Source organism: Acanthochromis polyacanthus, chromosome 18 (assembly GCF_021347895.1).
Source record: "Acanthochromis polyacanthus isolate Apoly-LR-REF ecotype Palm Island chromosome 18, KAUST_Apoly_ChrSc, whole genome shotgun sequence".
Taxonomy (NCBI): Eukaryota; Metazoa; Chordata; class Actinopteri; family Pomacentridae; genus Acanthochromis; species Acanthochromis polyacanthus.
In genome coordinates, this window is record NC_067130.1 from 12,025,496 (window position 1) to 12,047,840 (window position 22,345).

The 22,345-nt window shown below is 41.2% G+C and overlaps 1 protein-coding gene across 1 annotated transcript in view; it reads right to left on the bottom strand.

The window, feature by feature from the left end:
* LOC110962305 (potassium/sodium hyperpolarization-activated cyclic nucleotide-gated channel 1) overlaps window positions 1–15,159 on the bottom strand; it is a 79,735-nt gene extending 64,576 nt beyond the window's left edge. Inside the window, exons 1-2 of the mRNA XM_022210231.2 lie at window positions 14,464–15,159; window positions 7,717–8,140 (exon numbers count right to left, since the gene is read on the bottom strand). Of these exons, the coding sequence (XP_022065923.1) occupies window positions 7,717–8,140; window positions 14,464–14,819 (780 nt within the window). The 5' untranslated portion in view covers window positions 14,820–15,159. The remainder of the gene's footprint in view (window positions 1–7,716; window positions 8,141–14,463) is intronic.
* Between the last annotated feature and the right edge of the window lie 7,186 nt (window positions 15,160–22,345).

Consider the following 22,345-nt stretch of genomic DNA (forward strand, 5'->3'; position numbering starts at 1 on the left):
CCTTATACTGCAACTTGAAATGTCTAGTTGCTTTGTATAAATGTGCATGATTTCAGACAGTACGCCAGAAAGGAGCCACAGACAGATAAAGTATATTTATGTAACATATATATGTCAAAAAATCTCCCCTCCAGAATTCAGCTCTGGCTTAATTTAGCATACTAATTCACTTGCAACCCATCAGACTTTGAGAAAACTACAAACACCATCATCTTCATCATCACCAGTGTGTTGACACACTGTGAAGGGGTATAAAAGGGTCTGTTGTCCGACTGTCACACAATATTGTGGGTTATTTCAGAGGAGACCAAATTTAGCCAGTGTAATGTAGTTAAAGTCTCTTCTTCTGCTCCCACACGGTGAACTGGATACCTAGGTCAGTTGGCTCATATTTTCCCCCTTTCAGATCAATTTACCGTCTGTGAATCAAGCACCTTTGCCGAGGCCGACCGATCCCCACAGGCAGGCTCTAATTAAACAGATCACTTGCATCGTGTTCTGCAGTCAGCTGTGGCACGAACTACCTTTCTCTTGTAACAACTAGACAGCCGAAAAGACAGAAACAGCTTTCTAGAACCAGCAGCAGCGTTTGCATTTAAAGTGAACCACTAACAACACCAGGTAATTGTTATCAGTGTGGAAGGAAGGACGATTTGAGCTCGTGAAGTGACTCTATCCGTCACAGTGCTGTTCACAGAAACAGGTTGTACTTTTGCACAAACAGCTCTAAGACTGATGCTGACAAAGTGGAGTTGCACATAGGGGCCTCCATTGCTGCCACTTCCTACAGGCAGCTGCTAAGTGCCTCACACGCTTCCCTTCTAAACTAAATATAGTTCCTATTTCATGCCAGTTATGATAAAATACATCAGCATCACTGATTCGGGGACCCCCTCCACCACCATCCACTCCAGAATGTATACTGTGCATGTGATTGGCAGAGGCCACGGAAGGAGGATGCTCTGGGGCATGTTTATGCCACAAACTAAACTCTGGTGATGACATGATGGCGCACTTTCATCACCAGGGGCGTTCTTTCAGATGCATGAAAAACAAAACTGAAAAAGAGAGGCTTTAAAAAAAAGAAAGAAAGAGAAACAAAACATCATCGAGGAGCTATTTCTTATCACTGTGGCTGCTGCTCAGCAGTTTTGAGGAGGCAAAAGAGGAAATAATTAGCATGAGGAACGGTGGTGGCAACAGTAGCGATGCAGATGCAATAGCAGCAGATGAAAACAGCAACATTATTACATGTCCTAGTAAGGTCTGTTTATGCTTAGTAATTACTTTGTATTACTGATATGTACCCTGAGCTACCATGACAACAATATCTGTGTGAAACTGCCTAAGGAATACATATTCCTTAGGCATTTTCACACAGATATTATTCACTGTATTATGAAATGCTTATTTCATCATTTATTTGAATCATTTTTTAACAAAGGTTATAGTGTATGCTGTTGGAGCACACACAAATAGATGATCATTCAAATGCAAATAGTAAAAAATAGGATTCAGCTACACTTTCAGACTAAAAGTACAGTGTTATTAGTAAATGTTTAATGATTTGATTTTTCGATTGTATTATTTTGTCCTATGGCAGTACAGAGTTGACGAGTTAGACCCAAAGTTGGATCTGCAGTTGTGCTAAATGAGCTTGCAAAATGTCATACTAATATATTCACTGTAAAGTTTCAGTGTCGAGTCACAGCAAGAAACAATAATTAGACCCTAACAGATGGCGCATGAGTGATCATTGATGAATCCTCTGCAAAAAAACACTCAAAAAATATAAGAAATGTTAAAGCAGCCCAAGTTTTTCCACTGAAGAGTATACAGACTAAAGTGCAATCTTTGTTAAATATACTGTGCCTTTAGCAGAACAGTAGCAGAAATAGGGGCAGTTCTTGTGTCCATAATATGACCATTAATGTCTCAAAAGTTTTAGCCATGTGTGCAGATTTTTCTCAATTTCCGGTACAGTATGTAAGTTATGGTCAATAATATAGCTATCACTAGATAGAGGTGATGGATTCTATGCCCTTATTTACAGTGAGGCATCTCTAATTAAGTAATACTGTATACCAGTAAACAATGCAGTGCTATAAAGATCAGGTTTACTGATTTGAAATTTTAACCCATAGTGTAGTGTAACAGACGAATGCTGCCTGGGGCCTCAGAAAGGGTAGCGCCTCCCCTGGGGGTTGGTTTGCTGCCACAAGCCCAACCTGAGCCCTGCTGCTTGAGCTGGGATCTGGCAGGACGCCTGGTGGCTGTGATGAGCCAGATGTGGCACTGGGAACTCTGGGGATTTTCTACAGCAGTTTAAAAATGTTATCCCCTTAGTGTGCTTTTGCATTTTTTATTAAATACAATGAGCCAAAATCAGCACCGATGGGGCGACGTAGAAATCCATTCCTGGTAGCACAACTCAGTGAGATGTCTCCAGCATTAGCGCATGTCCAAAGGTAAAGGCCAAAAAAAAGAAAGAAAGCAAAACAGTATCGTGACTTTAAGGTCATTTGGATAATTAGCTCTGTAACTGTGAGGGCATGAAATAATAAGAGAAACATAAGTGAAGCAGGATTAGAAATGAATAGGAGCAGGGGGCAAAAATGCCCTTGAAAGTCCTAAAAATGTCTGTGAAATTAAAGATGAAAGGGCAAAAACTGCCCCCGATAACTGTTCTCATTATTTTTAGTGAATTGTTAAATACTCAGCTGTTACATATGATTCCCTGGTGGCCCAGTGGAGGTGAGAGGTAAGAACCTATGACAAGGCTTTTTTTTTTCAGTACTCTGTGTGGGAGTATGAAGCTCTAGAATTTGTTATCATCAGATTTAACTGATTAAAATAAAAAATTAAGCCACTTCAGGGCAGTGTCAGTGACTTATTATTACGTTTTTTACCCTCTTACTGTAGCTCTGCTGTACTCTGGTTTTCAAAGAAAGTGCATCACCAAGGATTTTCACTTTTCTAACCTTTTTTCACAATAGTATGCTACACTAATGGTGAGCATCACAGAAAGAAAAATGAAGTCAGTATTTATAAATAGTTAATAGCAAAGCTAGCTGGGACTGAGCATTTGCAGCCTTTATACAACAGGTTGGTTAAACAGAGCATTTACAGTGGAAAGTTAATGTTCATCCATTTAAATTGAAAACAGAATGACAAATTATCCAGTTGCTGACACCAGGACTGACTGCAGCTTTAGCTCAAGTAACAGCCGATGCAGTATCACATCATCATTTACATGTCAATCTTATCTGATGTAATCTATAAGAAATATCAGCCTATACAGGGGCTTTGTGAACCACAATTACAAATCTAAAAAATAATGTAGTTTCTGTGAATGCAAGCTTAGTTTCCACCAACTCCAGAGGGAGAAATTTAGCATCTTTTACTTCTAAATGCTGCTCTATGATGGTGTCCAAAATTATTTAAGATGTGCTGCAATGACTGTCTATATTCTTTAAGTCCTCAAAAAAATTCATGTTTATTAAACGAACCTTCTGCTGGCAATCCAACACTAAAATGCACTTTACAGATGCTAAATTGGCCGCTGGTTGACTCATCCGTGAATGCATTAACAAAAGCTGGATGCCAGGCTTATAGATGACAGCCACTGACTGGTGCATGAGCCAGAAAAGTTTTCCTGCCAATGCGATGCTGTTTGGTCCATTTTCGAGCTGCTATGATAAATCAAATCTTGGGCTTTGGGAAACACTGTTGTACATTTTCCACCATTTTCTGACATTTCATGCACCAAACAACTAATCACACAGCTGACTGAGGAAATAACGGACAGTTAATCAACAATGAAACTGACAATAAAAACTTTGCAATTATAGAGGCTATAACAGTGAAAATAGGACTTGTTTGCAATTGAAGGTGTTGTGTTGACGGTTTTTACACCGGTCATCATTGTCTATGAGGGAAAAAAACGTTGCTATGAGTGACCACTGGCTAAAATAAGCAGCAAAGATGGGTGGCAACACTGCATCCAGCTCTTCTAATGCATGCGTTGACTCCACAGCTGTGAATAATGACGCAAAATGATGATCATCAGTTAAGTGCTAAAAATCTCAGTTACTGCTCACGATTGAGTAAAATATTGAGAGTCAGCTCCACAATGTAGTGAATCAGCAAACAAAGCCTCAGTTCACCAGCTAGCTGCTAACTTTATCTATTCTCTGTTTGGTGCTGGGTGCGTACAAAAGCGTACAATAACTTTATTAGATGCTAAAATGAGCTGAGAGTTACTTGATTCTCATTTCACTCATCGCTATGCTCACATCGCTATGCTCACATCGCTATGCTCACATCGCTATGCTCACATCGCTATGCTCACATCGCACTCATTTGATGCATTATTAATATGAAAACAGTTTTGTAGCTCAAGAAAACACAAAAAAACACTATTGTATCACTAAATGAATGCTTCTGTGAATCCTTTTTCTCTGGTAAATAACCTACATAATCAAAAAAAAGCACACCTACTGTGACAACACGTGTTTACTTTACAGGAATGTATGAAAAAATCCCGGGTTACTTAGAGATGTAAACGCTGCAGCAGCTTCCATTTGATAGGCGCTTGTTGAGACTGTCATGTTTGAGAACACAGCGTGTTTACTGCTCAACATGACCTTCACACTGGATGCTACAATTTCCCTAAGCACTGCGCAGTGCAATAATTATGTGTGAGCAAACACACGAATGAATGATTGGACAAACATGCAGAGACCCATCCACAGAAACAGCAGCATACAATAGGATGCACATCAAGCAGGCTGATGTTCCAAAGTGTACAGATGTCAAGTATACACCCGTATATCACACATTACATTCTAGCTGCCATGAAGTCTAGTAAAAGTGGTGTTTACTGCATTATATTTTTTCCTATCATTATTTTTCCCACTAATTGGCCCAGGCAGATGGAGTCATCTACTATTCCTCTCTAATGAGTGACAATTGAGTGAGTCGCTTAAATAAGACACATCAGTTCCTTTGTGGGCAGTAATGCTGCAGCCAATCAGCTGTTTTACTTCAACCGTAACACCCAGCATGCACTTCTTCGAGGCAATACTGCTTGCTTGTAAGAAGTTCCTGTTTTGACATGAGCAATTTCAAGAAAGTGAATATTTACGGAGAAATTATAGAATAGAATCATTTCTTTAACACACCCATCGCCTGTATCTTTCATGTTAAATAGAAAAATTCTGCTCCTGTGAGGTAAAAATGAGGTTTGTGGGCGTGTTAAACTTGTGAAACATGAAGATACTAAAGCATAACACCAACATAATCATATGCAGCTTTTCTCAGCTGCAGATCTGTGACGGGTGTGACATTAACATCTCCGAAAATGTAAAAAAAAGAGTGTTGACAAAGCAACAAATCTGACTTAGCCCAGCTCAGACTGTCCAGCCTGCATTGATGAAATAACAGCCTCCTTTACTTCCCAGATGGAGGGACGAGATGGTGACAAAGTGAAGAGGGGGGCAGGGAGCACACGACAGATGAAGGAATGACGGTCGGACATACAGGCTAGAAGATGACTTATCGGAGAAACTGAGTGTCTGAATAACGAACTGATTCCACCCCAAGGCTGATGTAACAATGGTTCACTGCTTGAAACCCATTGTGATGGCAGGAGACTATTGTCCTCCCATTAAAGCTCTAATCCAGCATCCCACACCTAACATGTTACGACAGCTTGGAATTTTTCCACCCAGCGCCTTTTTCTTTCCCCTCACATCTCGTGTGTTTTGTTATCCGGTGTGTCTGTTTAATGTGGCTACCCCAAAAATACCTGCATTCATTTTCAGATACTACACAGACTGTATTTTTAATGCAGCACACAGCGGCTGGGCGCAACAACATCTAAGGAGCATGACATACCGTGAGAGTGAGAGGGTGAGAAAAAAAAAAAGCATCCAAGAGGGGAGAAGGAGAGGGGCGGGGAGAACCGAAGGGGAAGGAAGGAGTCAGAGTTTGATAAGCAGAGAGATGATTGGAGGCAAAGAGGAATGACGTGAATGAGCTGAAGTGAGAGTAGAGCAGGGGCTGTGAGCTCTGCTGTTGCATCCAGGCTGTCTGACACATCCCTATATACTGCACTGCCTTCATACTCACTGCAGATTTTCATTAACCTTGCGGCTGCGTCTATTCGTGCTGGTCCATACTGTCTCATCCTCCCACTGCATACAACTCTGCAAACTACACAGCGACATACTGTGCTTTCTGTATTTCATAATCAGCTTCCCACATAGTCCGCACGGCGAGATAACAGCACCGAGAACCTATTTCACTTTCTGAGTATGGTTTGTGTATGTGAATCCTAAACCATATTTGGCAGGGCCTGAAGAATGTTTCTCTGAAGCGTACATAATGCCTTTGTTTTTCCGATGCCACACCGCGCAGGAAGAGTGGCATGAAACGGTTAAAAATACGCACTGATAGAAAAATATAAGCTGCCATACACACTATAAAAGCCGCAGTCGCACTTAAGTACAAAGATGATCTTTTCCTGCTCCACAAATGTTCACTGGTCCATAGTGTGGGGGCTGGAAATTGGATGCACAATTCTACTAAGTTCTGGCTGCACACTGTTCATAAGTACAGCCATTAGAGGGTTTATAAAGGCTTATATTTACATTTAGGTTCCTAAATGACTGTCTGAGGCACCTATGTACGGCACAATATCTATCTGTCCACTCCTGTTACTGCTGATGTATCTTAAAGCCATAGTACGTGCTCTCCAAAGAACCTGAGCTCAGGCTGTGCCCTGACACGTTACACAGTTTGCTACAGCCAGAGCAGCAAACGGCGTGAAGAGCAGCAGTGATAACAACAAGGGACGGACACGGCCTGTGGAGCGCAAGGACGTTCGGGATAAGAGAGTGGCCGGTTCATTAAAAACGACGCCATTATGTTCACCTATTTACATTTTAACTGAGCTACAGTTCACGTCAAGCTTACAGTAATGTCAGAGCTCCGGCCGTGATATCTGAATCCATCGGCTGCAATGGCTCCGTTGTGATATGGAGTTGGAGAGTCTTTCAATCAGCGAGCGTAATGAAATCATTACCAGAAGAAGGAGAACACTAGAGCCTGGTTAAATAGTCTGAGTCACAAAGTGCAATGACTCGATATAATAATAATGTATCTCTCTCGGTTATGTCCAGTGGGGCGTAACCTTGTGATATTTACACAAAATCCGCTCGATTCATCTTGAACAACCACTAATATTCAAGGAAGTAGCTCATTTCACCTTTGTTTTCCTGCTGTGTACACACACTGCTGTATTACGATGGTAAAATGCATTATGTTGTGCCCTCAGTCCATATACAGTGCAGTAGGCTGCTATATAGATAGAGGAAATGAAGCATTTTTTTCTGGAAATGAAGGCAATTACTTTTGATTTCAGGTTCTGAATTAATTTCATCCATCAGTGAGCTCAGACTGACATTACCACTTGTTATCCACAGATAAGCCTTTTGACCAGTAGTGATTGACAGCACCTATTAGAATTATATGTGCACAATTATATGTGTGCAATAACCTTTCAAGGTTGTTACCGTGCTGCTGGGAAAAAGCATCCAGCCTGAGTCAGAGCCAGCACCCAGAGCTGGAGTATAAACAACACATCTAGCGTAACTCCCAGCATTATTCTGTGTGTTTCTTGCCACGAACGTGCGCACACAAACATATACACACCTCCTCCCACTGATGTATGTATCTGATGAGTCGGGAGAGTCTTAACAGACGCAGAAGGCTGAGGATCTTGGTGAAGCGGACGATTCGCAGGGCACGGGCTGTTTTATAAACCTCTGAGTCAAAGCCTTTCTCCACTATTAAAAAGATATAATCCACTGGAATGGAGGAGAGGAAGTCCACGACGAACCAGCTCTTCAGGTAATTCATCTTGATGACCTTGGGATCGAGGATGATCTCGGAGCTCTCCTCGTTGACGATCCCCGTCCTGAAGTTCATGACCAGGTCCACCAGGAAGATGGTGTCTGAAGCCACGTTGAACACCAGCCAGGTGGTGGTAGTCTGCTCTGAGAAGAACGTTATTCCCACAGGAATGATGATTAGATTCCCCATCATCATGATGAGCATTATCAAGTCCCAGTAGAACCTACAGAGCGACACACACAAATCAGGAGGGCAAGGGAGAAAAGATGGCAGTTAATTACAAAGAAAGCAGTCACTAAAAAGGGTAGGATGTATGAGATCCCACCACTGCTACTTAATCCATAGTGAGTTTATTAACACAAATACAATGAACAGATAAAGATGATAGGAATGCAACTCATTGTGCAGGTATTCCGTCAAGAAAAGTATTTGAGAAAGTGCAGTTTGACCTGATTATCACTATACAAAGGATCACCAAGGTTACTGCAAATCATCCTGAGGGCCGAGAGGAATGTCTGGAACTATTTATATGACGCCCAATAGTTGTCATGCCATTTCACTAACAAACACAAAAGTCAACTTCATGGTGGCAAAGGAGGAAAAGTAAGATGAACAAAGTCAGCAGGACCTTGAATATTTCTGCAACCCCTCGTTGTGATCTGTGCAACATTTGCTGACACATTTCAGTCTGGATCATAGACTTTGTATATAAGATAGACGGAGCCATGCTGAGGACTAATGTTTTGAAGCTTTGAGTTTGGCATTTAGCCTTTGCCCTCTTGTTCTTTTGAAGAAGACATAAGTGACAGACAGCTCACTGGGAACTTAAGAAACTATACACGGCGATATGGTAGTGACCTGTCAATCACAAGGTAGCCACACCCTACAGCATGCTCTCTTTTATCATCTAGTTTATACTCTAAATGGGACTGCAATTTACCAAATGAACATTATACCGTATTCATGAAGTCTTTTAATGAGCAATTAAGACCAAAACCTCATTAAGAAAATATCTGAGCTAACAGATCAAAGAAGAATTAGGGCCCTTTCCTCATAGATATCTATTCAATCTCTTGGATTCACTCTTCACTCTTGGATTGTACATCCATCTTTTATATACAGCTAACCAGCTAATTACCTCAAGCAAGATTATAGTTGTTCTGATATTTCTTGCTACAGAAATTCTGTCATCATATATCAGAACATGTTTCCAATGTGTCTAAACATTGAATAATCTAATTTTTCATTATGGATGTGCAGTGGATCTTACATGCAAGCTTACAACGGGAAGAAATGAGCGTAACGTCCAGTTCTGACAGGTACATATATACTTAAGTTACTCCCAAGTCCCTCTCCAGTCAGATTACAGCCCTAAAACCAAAAAGCAGCATATAAAGAACACCTTTCGGATAAGTTAACAAGCTGAAAAAAAAAAGGATTTTTCGACGGTTTTTGGCTTGAGCTGTGGTTGAAAGATGGTCCTCTAGACTGAGACCCTCCCATCCTTCCCGCCTGTGTTAATGTCCCTGTCCTCTGTCTCACGCTGAACAGAGCCAGAAGCAATTCATCAGCGCCCTGCTCTTTTCACAAAGTGTCTTGGGCCCCAGTAAAGGCCAAGCAACCATGAATGAAAATAGATGCTTTCAGGAATCCTATCTCATTCTAAAAACTCTCCGCTGACGCCATCCCTGCTGCCGGCCTGCCTCCCTGCCTGCCTCTGCTCTGCCTTGCTGCTGCTGTTGAAGGTGGAAATGGACTGGCTGGCTGGCTGGCTGGCAGGCTGCCTGTCTGGCTAACAGACTGGCCACTCAGTAATGGATCTGTTTGAATAAATTAAGCCGGGGCCTTGGCTTTATAAATATCCACAGATCCCATGTCTGATAATTGTGTTCACTTCAACTAAACAGCGGTCTTCTAGGTGGTTCTTAATATCCACTGTAGGTATTTTTAATCCAGTAGGCATTGAACCGCTGCCTGTGTAGTGGATGCTTAAACACAGCGCATGATGCACTTGGGATTTTTTAATGCCTTTCATTCCTCTCAAAGCAACATACTTACACAACAATGACAAGAACCCTGAGGAGCAAATACATGCAGAATAGTATGAATATACAATTGTCTTTTCAGTTGCACTAAGAACTAAGACAAAGATAAAATCAGGAATATAAATAAACCAAGCTTCACTAGAACAATACAACTTTAAACACAAACAGCACCTCAAAAGTCACATTCCTGATCTACAATACAGTAATTTACTGAATATTATGCAAACAAGTACTAATTTGATCCTAATTTGAACATAAGGAAGATGCTTCCATACCATGAGATTGTAATTTCTTGAATTTTTATGTCTCAAGTAATGGAAATGTTGATTTTCATGTTAATATAAACATGAGAACTGTAAGCCCACATCGCTAACATATTTCTATTTCTGTCGTGACTTGAGTAGGTGGTTTTATACTGTACACGACCTCTACGACACCCACTTATCTAATGAATAAAAGATTGCACTTCATTTCTTGAAAATATAAAGCAGAAGGCCTCAGACTCATTCTGCATCAGAAATAAGATAATAGCAAACTTGAAGGAGATAAAAGATAAAAGAAGTTATATGTTTTAACGCTGATATTCCTCGGTTTAACGTAAATCCACGGCAGGTGCCCTCTTGCATGATATCGTCTACAGCTCTAACTCAGCATCCAACTCTTGCTGCATCATTGTATTAGGTTTTTGCACCAATTCCCAGAATGCATCCAGCCCCAGCTAAACCAGTAGCAGAGTGCAGTGCACGCAACTTCAGCTCCAACATTACCGGTGCATTTAAGCCCCTAGTTTAACTTCAGATTCGACAGCTCCAGCAGTGGACCTACAGAGCTCTGCTTCCATGTTCACTCCAGCAGTACACTCCCCTCCACTTCCTTCCAGCCCATTTGTGCACCCAGGTCCTGTCCCAGCTATGCATTCACATGCAGATGAGCTGTGCACTCTGCTAATCATTTTTTTATCCCGAGTTCAGCTTCAATTTGTAAACTCCCTCTGAACACACCAAACAAGCTGCTGTGCTCATTGATTAAAGTGGGAGACTGTTCCCAAACACAGTAGGTTCTGCAGTGAAACTGCAGAGACAGCATCAGTTCTTCTGCCAAACATATGCACCCTATGACCAAATAAAAAATTAGCATGTGTTACCCCATTATACCACAAAAATCCTTTCAGGCATGATGCTCAACCTAGAACAGGAGCTAGAAGCTACAGAGCCCAAAAAATTAAAAAAAAAGCCTTGAACCTTTGACGACCCAGTTGAGGCATCGGATCAATCCTGCTTCAGTTCAAAGCAGCACAGTTCGTCTTGTAGGTTTCCTCCCTACAACAAGTGATCCATCATAATCAATGCCAGACCAATCCTGCCAAGCAACAGAGGGAACCCCACACGATCTTACTCAGCACAGCTCGGCCCTATGCAATCCTGCAATGTAGCAAGTGCTATAAACCACAACAGGTTACGTGTTGTGATGATGCAGCGTGAACAATACAGACTTCAGATCAAATGAAGAGATTATAAAGTCATCTGTGACTGATGAATATAGAAATATGTAGCATTTTGGTACAGATAGTCAACCAAACATCCTTAAGCCATCTGTTGCACAAGTTTAAATCGGATAAAATGTTCTGAAATTGCTTTACATCATCCCTAAAGCTTTAGATACATTCTCATGGCTTCTATCTCTAAACAGAAGCTGTGCTATGATCTAATATGGAAAACTAAATCCTCAAATTGAGGAATGTATGCATACGTTTGTCAATGAACATGAGACATTTCCAGAACCAACATAGTCCCTAATTTTCTACACAATATATTCCAGGCATCAATGCAAAGAGTAACTAGCAAGAAAGAACAACATTTTAACTGAAATGTGATGATGCTGAAAAACAAGCATCTGTCTTGGTAGACAGACTCTGACAGAAAACATCACTAAGAGTCTTTTACGTGATGACAAAGGCCCCTCCTTAGTATTATCAGAGGTGTATGAGGCCGTGCATGAGGCTTCTCTAAAAATCTATGAATAATGAATATTACTAACCTGCCATTAATCTTTAAGCAGCTACTGTGTACAAAGAATATGTTGGATATTGAGTTTCAAACACTCCCACAAAGCGATATAAAGCCCGTGTGAATAGTGGTGTCATTCATGGACTGTAGTTACGTAAGACTTTTCATTAAAAGACCGCGTGGTGTGTTTTGGTTTTCTCTTGTTGGCCCTGCCACAGTATACAAAAGTTCTTGGGAAAGTAAACGTTTAATACAGTTATGTAACAAGTACGGCTGCCTAATGATAAGGCCCTCTGTGCTTTGAAAAAATGCACACGAAACAATAGAGATCCTACTTTTAAGCTACAGCACAAGAGGATCTGCTGAGCAAAGCGTCCCCTTGAATCCTCCATCATTTATGCAGAAGCTTGACAGGTAGCTGAAAGAACCTCGCAGTGGCACAACCTCAACGGCATACAGGGGTTGTGTCTTTACTCTGGCTGAAGGACAAGAACTTCCTCTGAAAAAGCGCCCTTTGGAAAATGTCATGAGGAAGTAACCTCGGGGGGGCTGAGATGGTGAAACAGTCTCAAACACTGCAGAAATAAAAGGGCCAATCTGCTTGAGCGGGCACACATATGGTCCCAAATATGGAGCTTTTCCCTGCACGTTCTAACATAAGTCCCATCTTTGTACAACTACTTTATCACGAGGCAGCCGGTGCACTTAAGACAACTAATTAATTTTTGTTAAATAACTGACAACCATGAAAAATTTCTGCATTTCACTTCATTGTTTGGTCCCTACCCTTCGGCCATCTTTCTAGTGGTCAATCTTCTTACGTAATTGTTTTCTGAGTCTGCTAAGCTCAGTGACTGTTGTGTTGTGCTAATCTTTGCCCACCATTATTGTACATCTGTGTGTGCATATGGGCATGTGCATATGCTTGTGTGTTTGTGTGGGTGAGGACAGGATATCCTAGTTGGCTTTATTCTTATGTGTTGAGAAATCTTGCAGAAACAAGAGAAACAGTATCCCATGGACATCTGTACAGCTATAATGTCTAGTGTGAAGTATCTCAGTGCTGCATTGAATTAAATGCAGATTCATCTATGGGTATAAACAAAGCAATGCTGCACAGTTATAAAAGAACTCCTGTGACTCTCAGTGAGGCAGTTGTTTAGTTAAAAATTCAGCTTGCAGGCTCTAGCAGCCTCGAGATCAGCAGCTGTAAGAGCCTGGAGAGGTGGAGTGCTACATCCAGAGGCCTGCTGTAAGTTCAGGACCAGGGACAGCTCCGTGATGGAGGCGGAGGGAGCGACGTGCCCCGGCACGTTACATGTCTCTCCAACGGAAAACCGGCACGACTGTCAGCGTCAAGCTGTGCCAGGGGACGCTGGTTCACTGACTGGGGCCAGATGAGATGCTTAATTGGTTAAGTGGTGAACTGTAAACATGCAGCATGTGAGGAAACCAGTCGTGCATCACAGAAACGTCTTGGTGAAAGAAATTTACGCAAACGACAATGTCTGAACCCAACCTGACTCATTTGCTGCATCATAAATGTGTAACCACATGCGTCTCTCACCACGCAGGTTTTTCAGAATTTTAACTTTCCAGCCTCACTCTGCAGGGCACTGAGCCAACAGGCTTTGTGCAGACAAAATAAATATCAATAATCATGTCAGTGTGGCGTTCGGTGGATGCCAAAGGGATGGAGTGATGCTCCTGCAGCTCCTCTCCAACAATCACATTCCATCATATTTGCAACGCATCCCTCATGCATTAAGTTACTAATTAATTCAAAACATACACGGCCATTTTCTCTGTTTAGTCGGGTTTCCCTTCACGATTTTTTTTTACCGCAATCTGTGCGTATTTTTTATAATCTCCTCCTGCACAAAAGCAGGCCCCGTCGTCTCACCGCCGCCTACAACGAAATGTTTACAACCGTGATGGTGCAATGGCATTGTCACGTTGTGTCCAGGTACAGTCTCTCCCTCCCCTCCACCATCACCACCACCACCACCTCCACCAGCGTGAATATGTCGCAATGAGGAACCTGACGCTGTTCGTGTGGAGACACGAGCTGAGCTTTACGCGCGGCCGTGTGTGTGTTTGTGTGCGCTCAAATCATGACATTCAGCAGCCTTTTTCCAAGGACGTTTCACTGATACACCTTTAGCCTTAACGCGTCCCTCCTCCTCCTGCTTCTTTTTTTCCCCCTCTATTAGAATCAAAATGCCGCAATGAAACGCATTCGGACAGTATAGAAGCCCCTCCACCTCCTCCTTGGAAGCCCGATTGCCTAAATACAGGAGGGAAATTAGCGCTTTAGGGGAGCTGCAGGCTGTGTGTGTGTGTCTCTGTGTGTGCGCGCCCATGACGGAGCGTTATGTGTGAAAGTGGAGGCTATAGCTTGCAAACCCTGGGGTGACGGGAGGGGTGGGTAAAAAAAAGAAGGTGGGGAGAGGAGAGGGGAGGGAGGGTGAGCAGGTGTCTATTCCAGCCCTTACCTAAAATCGCTATATGGGTGAATGATCCAGTATCCGGCCGTTTGAACCCTCTCTTGCTCTTTCTCCACGGCTTTCTGACTGCCGAACATACGCAAGGAGAACTTATTGACTCCGGGCTGCATCATGGCCCCAAATTGCCTCTGCATAAAACCATATTGCCTGGACGCCCCCTCCAGATCGTCAAAACCGACCATGGCCTCCTCCCGCTCCCCCTTGAAGCCCACGGAGTTGCCATGGTCCTTCATGTTCTGGCTCCCCGTGTTATTTTTCTGTATCGAGTCTTGCCTCTGAAAAACATTATTCCCATCCGCCTTCTCCTCCTTGTTGCTGGAGAACGAGTTGGACTTGTCTTCCATGGTGCTCCTCTTCCCGATTTGGTGATTTTTTGTTGTTGTTGTTGTTTTTCTCTGTGACTAAAACAAAAGCGTTCCGTCTCCTGTTCGGGAAGAGGCTGCGCGTAAAAAACACTCAAGAGGACCCGCCGTGAGCTCTCCCCCGTTTATCTTTTGATGTCCTTCAAACTGTTCAGCTCCTCTGCCTTCAATGCGAGTGCTGCAAACTGAGACAGAGCGCCCGAGAAAGCCGCTGGATCAGGTTTCTTGGGTTACCGCCATCTACCGACGGCCCCGGCTTCCAGCGTCCACAGCCTGCGCCTCATCCCACTCCGCACGGCACTGCGGTTTAACTGGCACATGCTCCTGCACCTTATTTACATAATGTGGCTCATGATATCTCCCCCCTCCTCTCCCTTCCGTCTCCTCCTCTGTCATCACTTTCGCACATGACAGGAGGAAGCCAATATTCTACAGGCAAATCGAATGCATGTGAAGTTAATGAAGACGTGTGTGTTTTGATCAATTGATACAGCATGTGTGCGCTCCCTGTGGCTCGGCTGGCAGCAGGTCTGTTTCCTACTGAGGAGTTCTCATGGACGCCAACGCGGTGAAACAGATTTGTAAAGTCGGTGCGAGCATCGTTGTGTGCCACTGGTCATATGAGGAAACTCTTGGACATCTTGTGGAAATCGCACCTTTTTAAGGTGTTGCAGACATGATCCAACAATTAGTGCTACTGCACTCTGCTTTAAGCCAGAAGCACTTTCATAGCAACCTGGGCTTTTTTTTTTTTTGATGAGCATCACAACCAGATAATTAGCTCCAAATAAAATCATCTGCATGGTGCATTTGAAAGCAGTCCGCAGAGTGCATTCTGATACACTGTATGAATTAAGGAACCACCAGCTGCTCCTCTTGTGCAGCTTCTCAAACATGTTTTTAGTAATCTGCAAAGTTTGGCGAAGCAACACTGCAAAAACTCAAAATCTTAACAAGTCTGTTTGTCTTATTTTTAGTCAAAATGTCTCATTCCGCTTGGTTTAAGATAAATTCACTTAACAAGAGACATTTCAGCAAGATGGAGGGACTTGTTTTAAGACGGCGCATCTTAAATATCTTGTTAAGTCAAACAATCTTGAAATTATCTTGTTTTAACCCTTGTGTCATCCTGCGGGTCAAATTGACCCGTTTTAAACTTTTAAAATGTGAAGAAAAAAAATATTTTCACAGTGAAAACTTCCACATTTTCAAAATTCATTGGGAAATTTTTGAACATTTCTTGGTGGAAAAAAGAAATGTTAAAAAAAAAAAGTTTCTTTGAGAACATTCAGAAAAAAATCAACCAAAATCCAGCAAAATTCGCTGGAATTTGGTCGATTTATTTCCCCAAATGTTCTTCAAGAAAATATTAGAACTTTTACTGATATATTTGTAATCACTTTCAATATTTTTAGGATTTTTTTGGGAGGATTTTTATTCATTTTTTTTAATATATGCAATTTTTTAGATTTTTTAAATTTTATTTGCCAAATTTGAGGATTTTTTTTTAAAATAAAACTTTTAAGGGAAACTTTTAAGGAATTTTCTTCCTGAAGGTTTTCCAAATTTTTTATAAATTGGGGGATTTTTTTGCTGAATTTTTGGATCTTTTCAGACAAGGCAACAATGTTTTTTGGTGCCGTAAATGAGGACAACAGGAGGGTTAAGACACCTAAGTTTGACAATCCTGGTAAAATATAGCTTAAAATAAGTTTTCCTAGCTAATTTTGAGATCTCAGTATTCTAAATATATCCTATTTCAAGAAATCTTACCAAGCCATTTTCACTTGTTCTATTGGCAGATTTTTTTTTTCACTTATTTCAAGGTAAAAATTCTTTAAAATATATATATTTTTTCGTTTTGAGAGGGGTGTTTTTTCCAGTGAACAAATTAGCCTCTTCAGGGGCCATGTTTGACCAGATATTAATAACTAAATAATTGCTGTTTTGGTGAACCAGCCATCTTTACATGGGTCAGCAGGTTGAATAAATGCAGGCTGATGAGGACGGAATGGGGAAATAGACGGTGAAGGGATGGGGAATATTTGTTTTGGAGAACGATGAAGGGAGGAAACAGAAGGATAATGTTATTAGAGAGCAAGACAGGAGGTACACTGGATGGATTATGTGGTGAAAAATGATATAAAACAAGAAGTAATCCCCTATATATGAATAATATATGTCAGATAATGATATATAGAGGCAATCAACGCAGGTCTACAAAATTGCAATGGGAATTTTTCACTTTTTTTGTCATTTTAGAGACCAAACCATTAATTCTTTCATGAAAAAATTAATTGTCAGAATATTAGATAATGAAAATAGTCCTTGTTTGTGGTTTTGGGACTCTGGATGAAGAGAAGCAGAAAGAGTGAGGGAGCACACAGAGCAGCTCGGCCCGCGATGGCATCAAAGCAGTACATGTCACACGAACCCATCTGCTGTGGACATGCAGTTCAGACATCCCCGCTAAGATCCAGAGTATTTTGTAGGATTGGGTCATGCCTTCTACAGGGAAAATCCAATACCGCCACCTCTGTGTCAGACATTTACTGCATGAGAGAAACGAGATGTGCTTAATTTTCATGCAGCAGATAAATATGACAATGAGAGGGGCTTAATTTATATGCTTGTTCATGCATTTGCTTTTTCAGCATATTGATTATGTGTGCAGATGAATGGCAAACAAATACTGCAGGTGTGATAACTACCTGTATAAATCTCTGGGTGTGCAATAAACACATTAAATCTATTTTCACATTCCTGTCATCTCCCAGTGTCATTAGTTGGTCTGCAGTGAATATTGAGTGAACTTGTTCATGCAGAAGCTCCCGTCAAAGAACGTATTTGTAAATTTGTGAGTTTAATAATCTTGGGTGAATTACCATCCTACAACAACAACACACACACGGCTGGTTCCACTATTTATAGGTACAAGCTATTTGCTTTGGCATCCCCCTGCAGAATTTTATTCCAGGCACTGTGGAGAACTTTTGGCTTTAGAGTGTAAAAAAACCAAAAAAAACCAAGACATTCCAAATAAACAGCCCCTCATGCTGCTGGTCCACACGCTCCAGGACATAATTTGAACTTTTTCTTTTTCTATCTGACACCACAATTGCAAGAATGGCACCGCTGTCTGGAAAAATACCCAGCTGACTGTTATTGTGCTGGCATTGTTAAGGGTTGGTTAAGTTAAGGCACAAACAACTTGGCGAGGGATTTGGAAAATCAGCAAATCACTGTTTTCCTCCTGCTACAGTTATATTTTATATATAAACTTAAGGGTGAGGCTATAAAACAGACCACAGGTTCATATCACAATACACAAACACCAAATGTAACAGACATTTTGCACCATTTTAGCCTCTCTTGTGCATTACTTGTTGTCGATTCGATATTTTACTTTAGTCTGATCTCAGCATATTCCAGTTGTAATTTTTAAATTTAATGTTATTTATCCTATTTTAACTGCCACATAGCTGCTACTAGTACAGTGCAATTGTTGCTACTATTCTGTGTCCAGCTGCTCTAAATGCTTTGAGTTGCCCCCAGGGGACAAATAAAGTCAACAAGTCCTCAAATTCATACGACCACATCGGTCGTATGTAACGTGCACCGGAATATGACCCATGAGAGCGTATTTACGTTAGCGCCCCTATGGGGAAAAGGAACGCATTACGGGATTTAATTCGAGAAACGGCTTTTCCCTCGCAAAACGGCTTTTTCCTCACTTTCCCAGCACGGGTTTAGGGTTAGGGTTAGGGTTAGGGTGAGGGAAAGGGATAGGGATAGTGTTAGATAAAAGTTTGTTCATGGTGACGTTTCACCTGCGACACCGGAGTGTCGATATTTACTCAACCGCCAGAGGTCGCATGGTCAAAACGTAACACTCGGTTGTAATACGGGCGTGTACAGACGACCTATGTGGTCGTTTTTAGTTTGAGGACAGGCTGAATAAAGTTGTTTGAATTGAACTGAATTTCTATGAAATGTGGAGCTTTACTTTTGACATTTTTGATATACTCTGACTTTTCTATTATGATGCTGTGGCTTTTCCTTCAGTTAAAGGTCTGAGGACACTTTTAACACTGCTGTAGGTAGAGCAGTGCACATGTTATTTTGTTTTGTTTTTTACTGTGAGTTAAAATTTACATAACATATTAACATTCTTGGCTAATTTTTCTAATGGAAAAGAAATATATTTGCTCATTTCTGATAATTTTTTTGTCAAGCATGTATGACAAAAAAGAGAAGCAATCTGCGTCTACAGCTAGAACTGTGTCTCTCCCCACCATGTGGCATTACATGCCCATGTTGAACCCACGTACTCAGTAATTTCATGGCTACACAAATCCGCAGCTGGCTGTGTACATCAGCAGAGAGGACATTAGCTCAGATATTTTGCATGTTTGGTCGTGGATTATTATGTAATGATCCAAATGTTATCGTAATTGAAACAGACATCCCTTAATTTTTTGTGCATTTTCTCTCTCAGCTGGGTTTCTCTTGGGTTGGATTAGTTGGCATGCCAACTGTTTCCCCTACACAGCGCTTGTGTAACTTCAGTTACACAGTTGGTGGGGCAGGGAGGGGCACCGAGAGAGAAAAATATTGCATAAGATTTATGGCTCAAAGCAGTACTCATATTGAAGAAGTGCAAATCCCAGATGGCCCATTCATGTGTCAGAGAATAAATACAACACAAATAACTTTACCGGATAGAGAAACGTATGTCACACAGAGACACGTTTGTACGGGGTAAACCTCTGTTTAGGGTTGTCCTATCTCATCATTAATTCACAGCGTCATCCTGCGTCTAAATCTGTAGGATTATTCTGTCAAGCTGAGCTGGCAGGTATATGATATATGAGATTACTGTATTATTCAGATTTTATTTACACATTTTGTCATCATATTAAGAGGAAAATAGAGAAAAGAGATTACATAAAATGTATATTCAGACTATATAGCAGTAGCTATATATTAAATACAGTTTAAACTGCAGATATAAGCTGCTGTCTGTAGGATTTAACCTTTCCACAGTATAATAGAGGATATCGAGAAAATATTGTACCTAATATCCCGCTTCCTGCACAGTAAAATGTGTTCCCGATTCTTCTGATGGTCTCATTGGCCCTTCTGAAATTGCATTGTGTGTCTAAGATTACATCCAGTCATCTCTGCTTACAGTCAATACCTCATCTGGACACGAAACATTACATAGCCCTACACTGGCAGCCATTGCTCCTTCCACAAATAGCATCAGCAGGCAACAGGAGGGCAGCATAGTGTTACAGTGCCCCCTCGGACCCCTTTTCATTTTCTGCAAGTCATTCAACGTATGGCCAGACTACTCTTTAAAAACATATTGTTTCTGCTCACAGCATACTGAGGCTGAGAACTCAACATCCCTCACTTGCTTATTGCTATAACAAATACATCAAAATACATGATCTGTCTCCCAAGTCGACAGATCATTCAGCCTTTACATTTTTCGATGTAAAAGCTGATTCTTCCTTTGTAAGTGTCACTGAAACATCTGAGAGACCGAGCTCAGTAACAGACACAAATTAAAAAATACAAATCTTCCACCTCTTGGGCCAGACATGACTACTAATTCACTTGTCCTCTTTGGACTCTTTGGACTGCTTTAATTAAACCATGATTGGGGCTGGGAAGATGGTAGGGTTGTAATAGGATTGCCAGCTTTGGTCTGTTTCCAGCTGAGACTATCAGAGTATCATGGACCTCAGGGATGACGCTGAGGCACTGGACACGGACCAGCTGAGACCAAGGTTGACTTAATCAGCAAACTGACTTGTATAAAAAAACGAGAGCATTAGGAAGCTCAATCAACAGGATGATTATGATAAAATGATGGGGTATAGATTTGTAAACATCAAAAACGATCAACCCAATTAACGGAATTGCACGAAAGCACGCTGTCACAATTCAGTAAACCGCCAGACAAGAGCTCTTGGTACAACATAAAGACATGAAGCGCAATATTTTATCAAAGTGGGAAGCTGGAGTGAAAATGCAGAGCAGAGCATGTCATTAGTTTGATGTGCTGTATGTTGCGGTAGTATGGAGCAGGTGAAGCAAGACTCAAAGCATCAATCAAACAAATAAAGCAGTTGCATGTCAGAGGGATTGATGTGACAGTTTGCATTACCATATCGTAATTAGATCCACATAGCTGAGCTGTTGTTTAACCTTCACAGATTATGCATTCACTGGCCAACAGCTGCACTTAACCTTTAAGCTCATTTCCTGAATTAATGGTCACCTACTGCTTATCAACACCACATAAGAAAGAGATTTCACGTGTCTCGTTGCTCGTGAGATTTCTGTACTCAGTCCTGTAAAAGTGGTTGTAGAGGCGTAAAGAAGAGGCTGAAGGTTGGCAGGTCGCTGACCCTCACATTTAATAGTTATATTTAGGCCTGGAACTAGCTGCTATTTTCATCAGTGATCTGATTTTCTTGATTTACTGAGTAGTAGTTTATGTCAGAAAATGGTGCAAATTGTGTTAAAACTAGCAAATATGCAGCAGCTGAAGCAGAAGCAGCAAAAAAAAAAACTGTAAACTCTTTTAAGTAATTTAGGCTTTTCAATGACACTGCTCTATTATTAAGACAGTTACAATTATGTAATCCAATAAATGTGTTGCATAGATGCAGCCTTCTGTTATGCCATGCAAGACAAATTTAGCCTTTTTCTTTCAGCTTTAACCGCGGCAGTGTTAATCAGTTCGCGGATCAAGAAAAGAGCAAATCTGCAAACATAATTCAAATCAGTCAGTTGGCTCAATGGAAATCTTATGAGGTCAACAAGTACAAAGCTTTTGTGCTTTATCAGTCTTTGGTTTAGGATTATATTGCTGTGCAAAGACCTTTAGGTAATAACAAGGCTTTGAAATTGTTTGCATCCATAGGATGAAAAATAAAGTAAAGGATGGCTTGAGTTTCCTCCACTGAGAATCCATATCTGTTATATAAATGATTGTTGGGGTAAGCCAAAGGGCTTAGATTGAAAGATTCTCCCTCTATCTGTGCACCGAGCTAAATCTTCCACTGTTGGTAAACCCATTTTCCAAGAGAACTGAAAAACAGCTCCAGAGTAGTTTTGAAGGTGATGCACATCAGTAAGAACTGAACCACCATTATAGTCTTGTAGTTAAACCTGAAGTTACCTTGGTAACCACACACTCTAATGATCTCTGCAATTAGGTGGAAAGATATGTGCATATTTTGGCATGTACAATCGACCAAATTAAGATGCAAAATATTCGATATCTGCAGAAATCCAGCAGTGCACAACCCTAATTGTTACACAGTGTAATGCAGAAACAATTCCAGGAAGAAAATAAAAACACTTCTGCTTGTGTCAGTAAAGTTTAATTGATGTGGAACTGCAACTGATTGGTGTCGACGGGTAAAAATCTTGCAATACTTTCTCTTCACGTTGATTGCTTGTTTCTATACAGTATACTATAAACATTT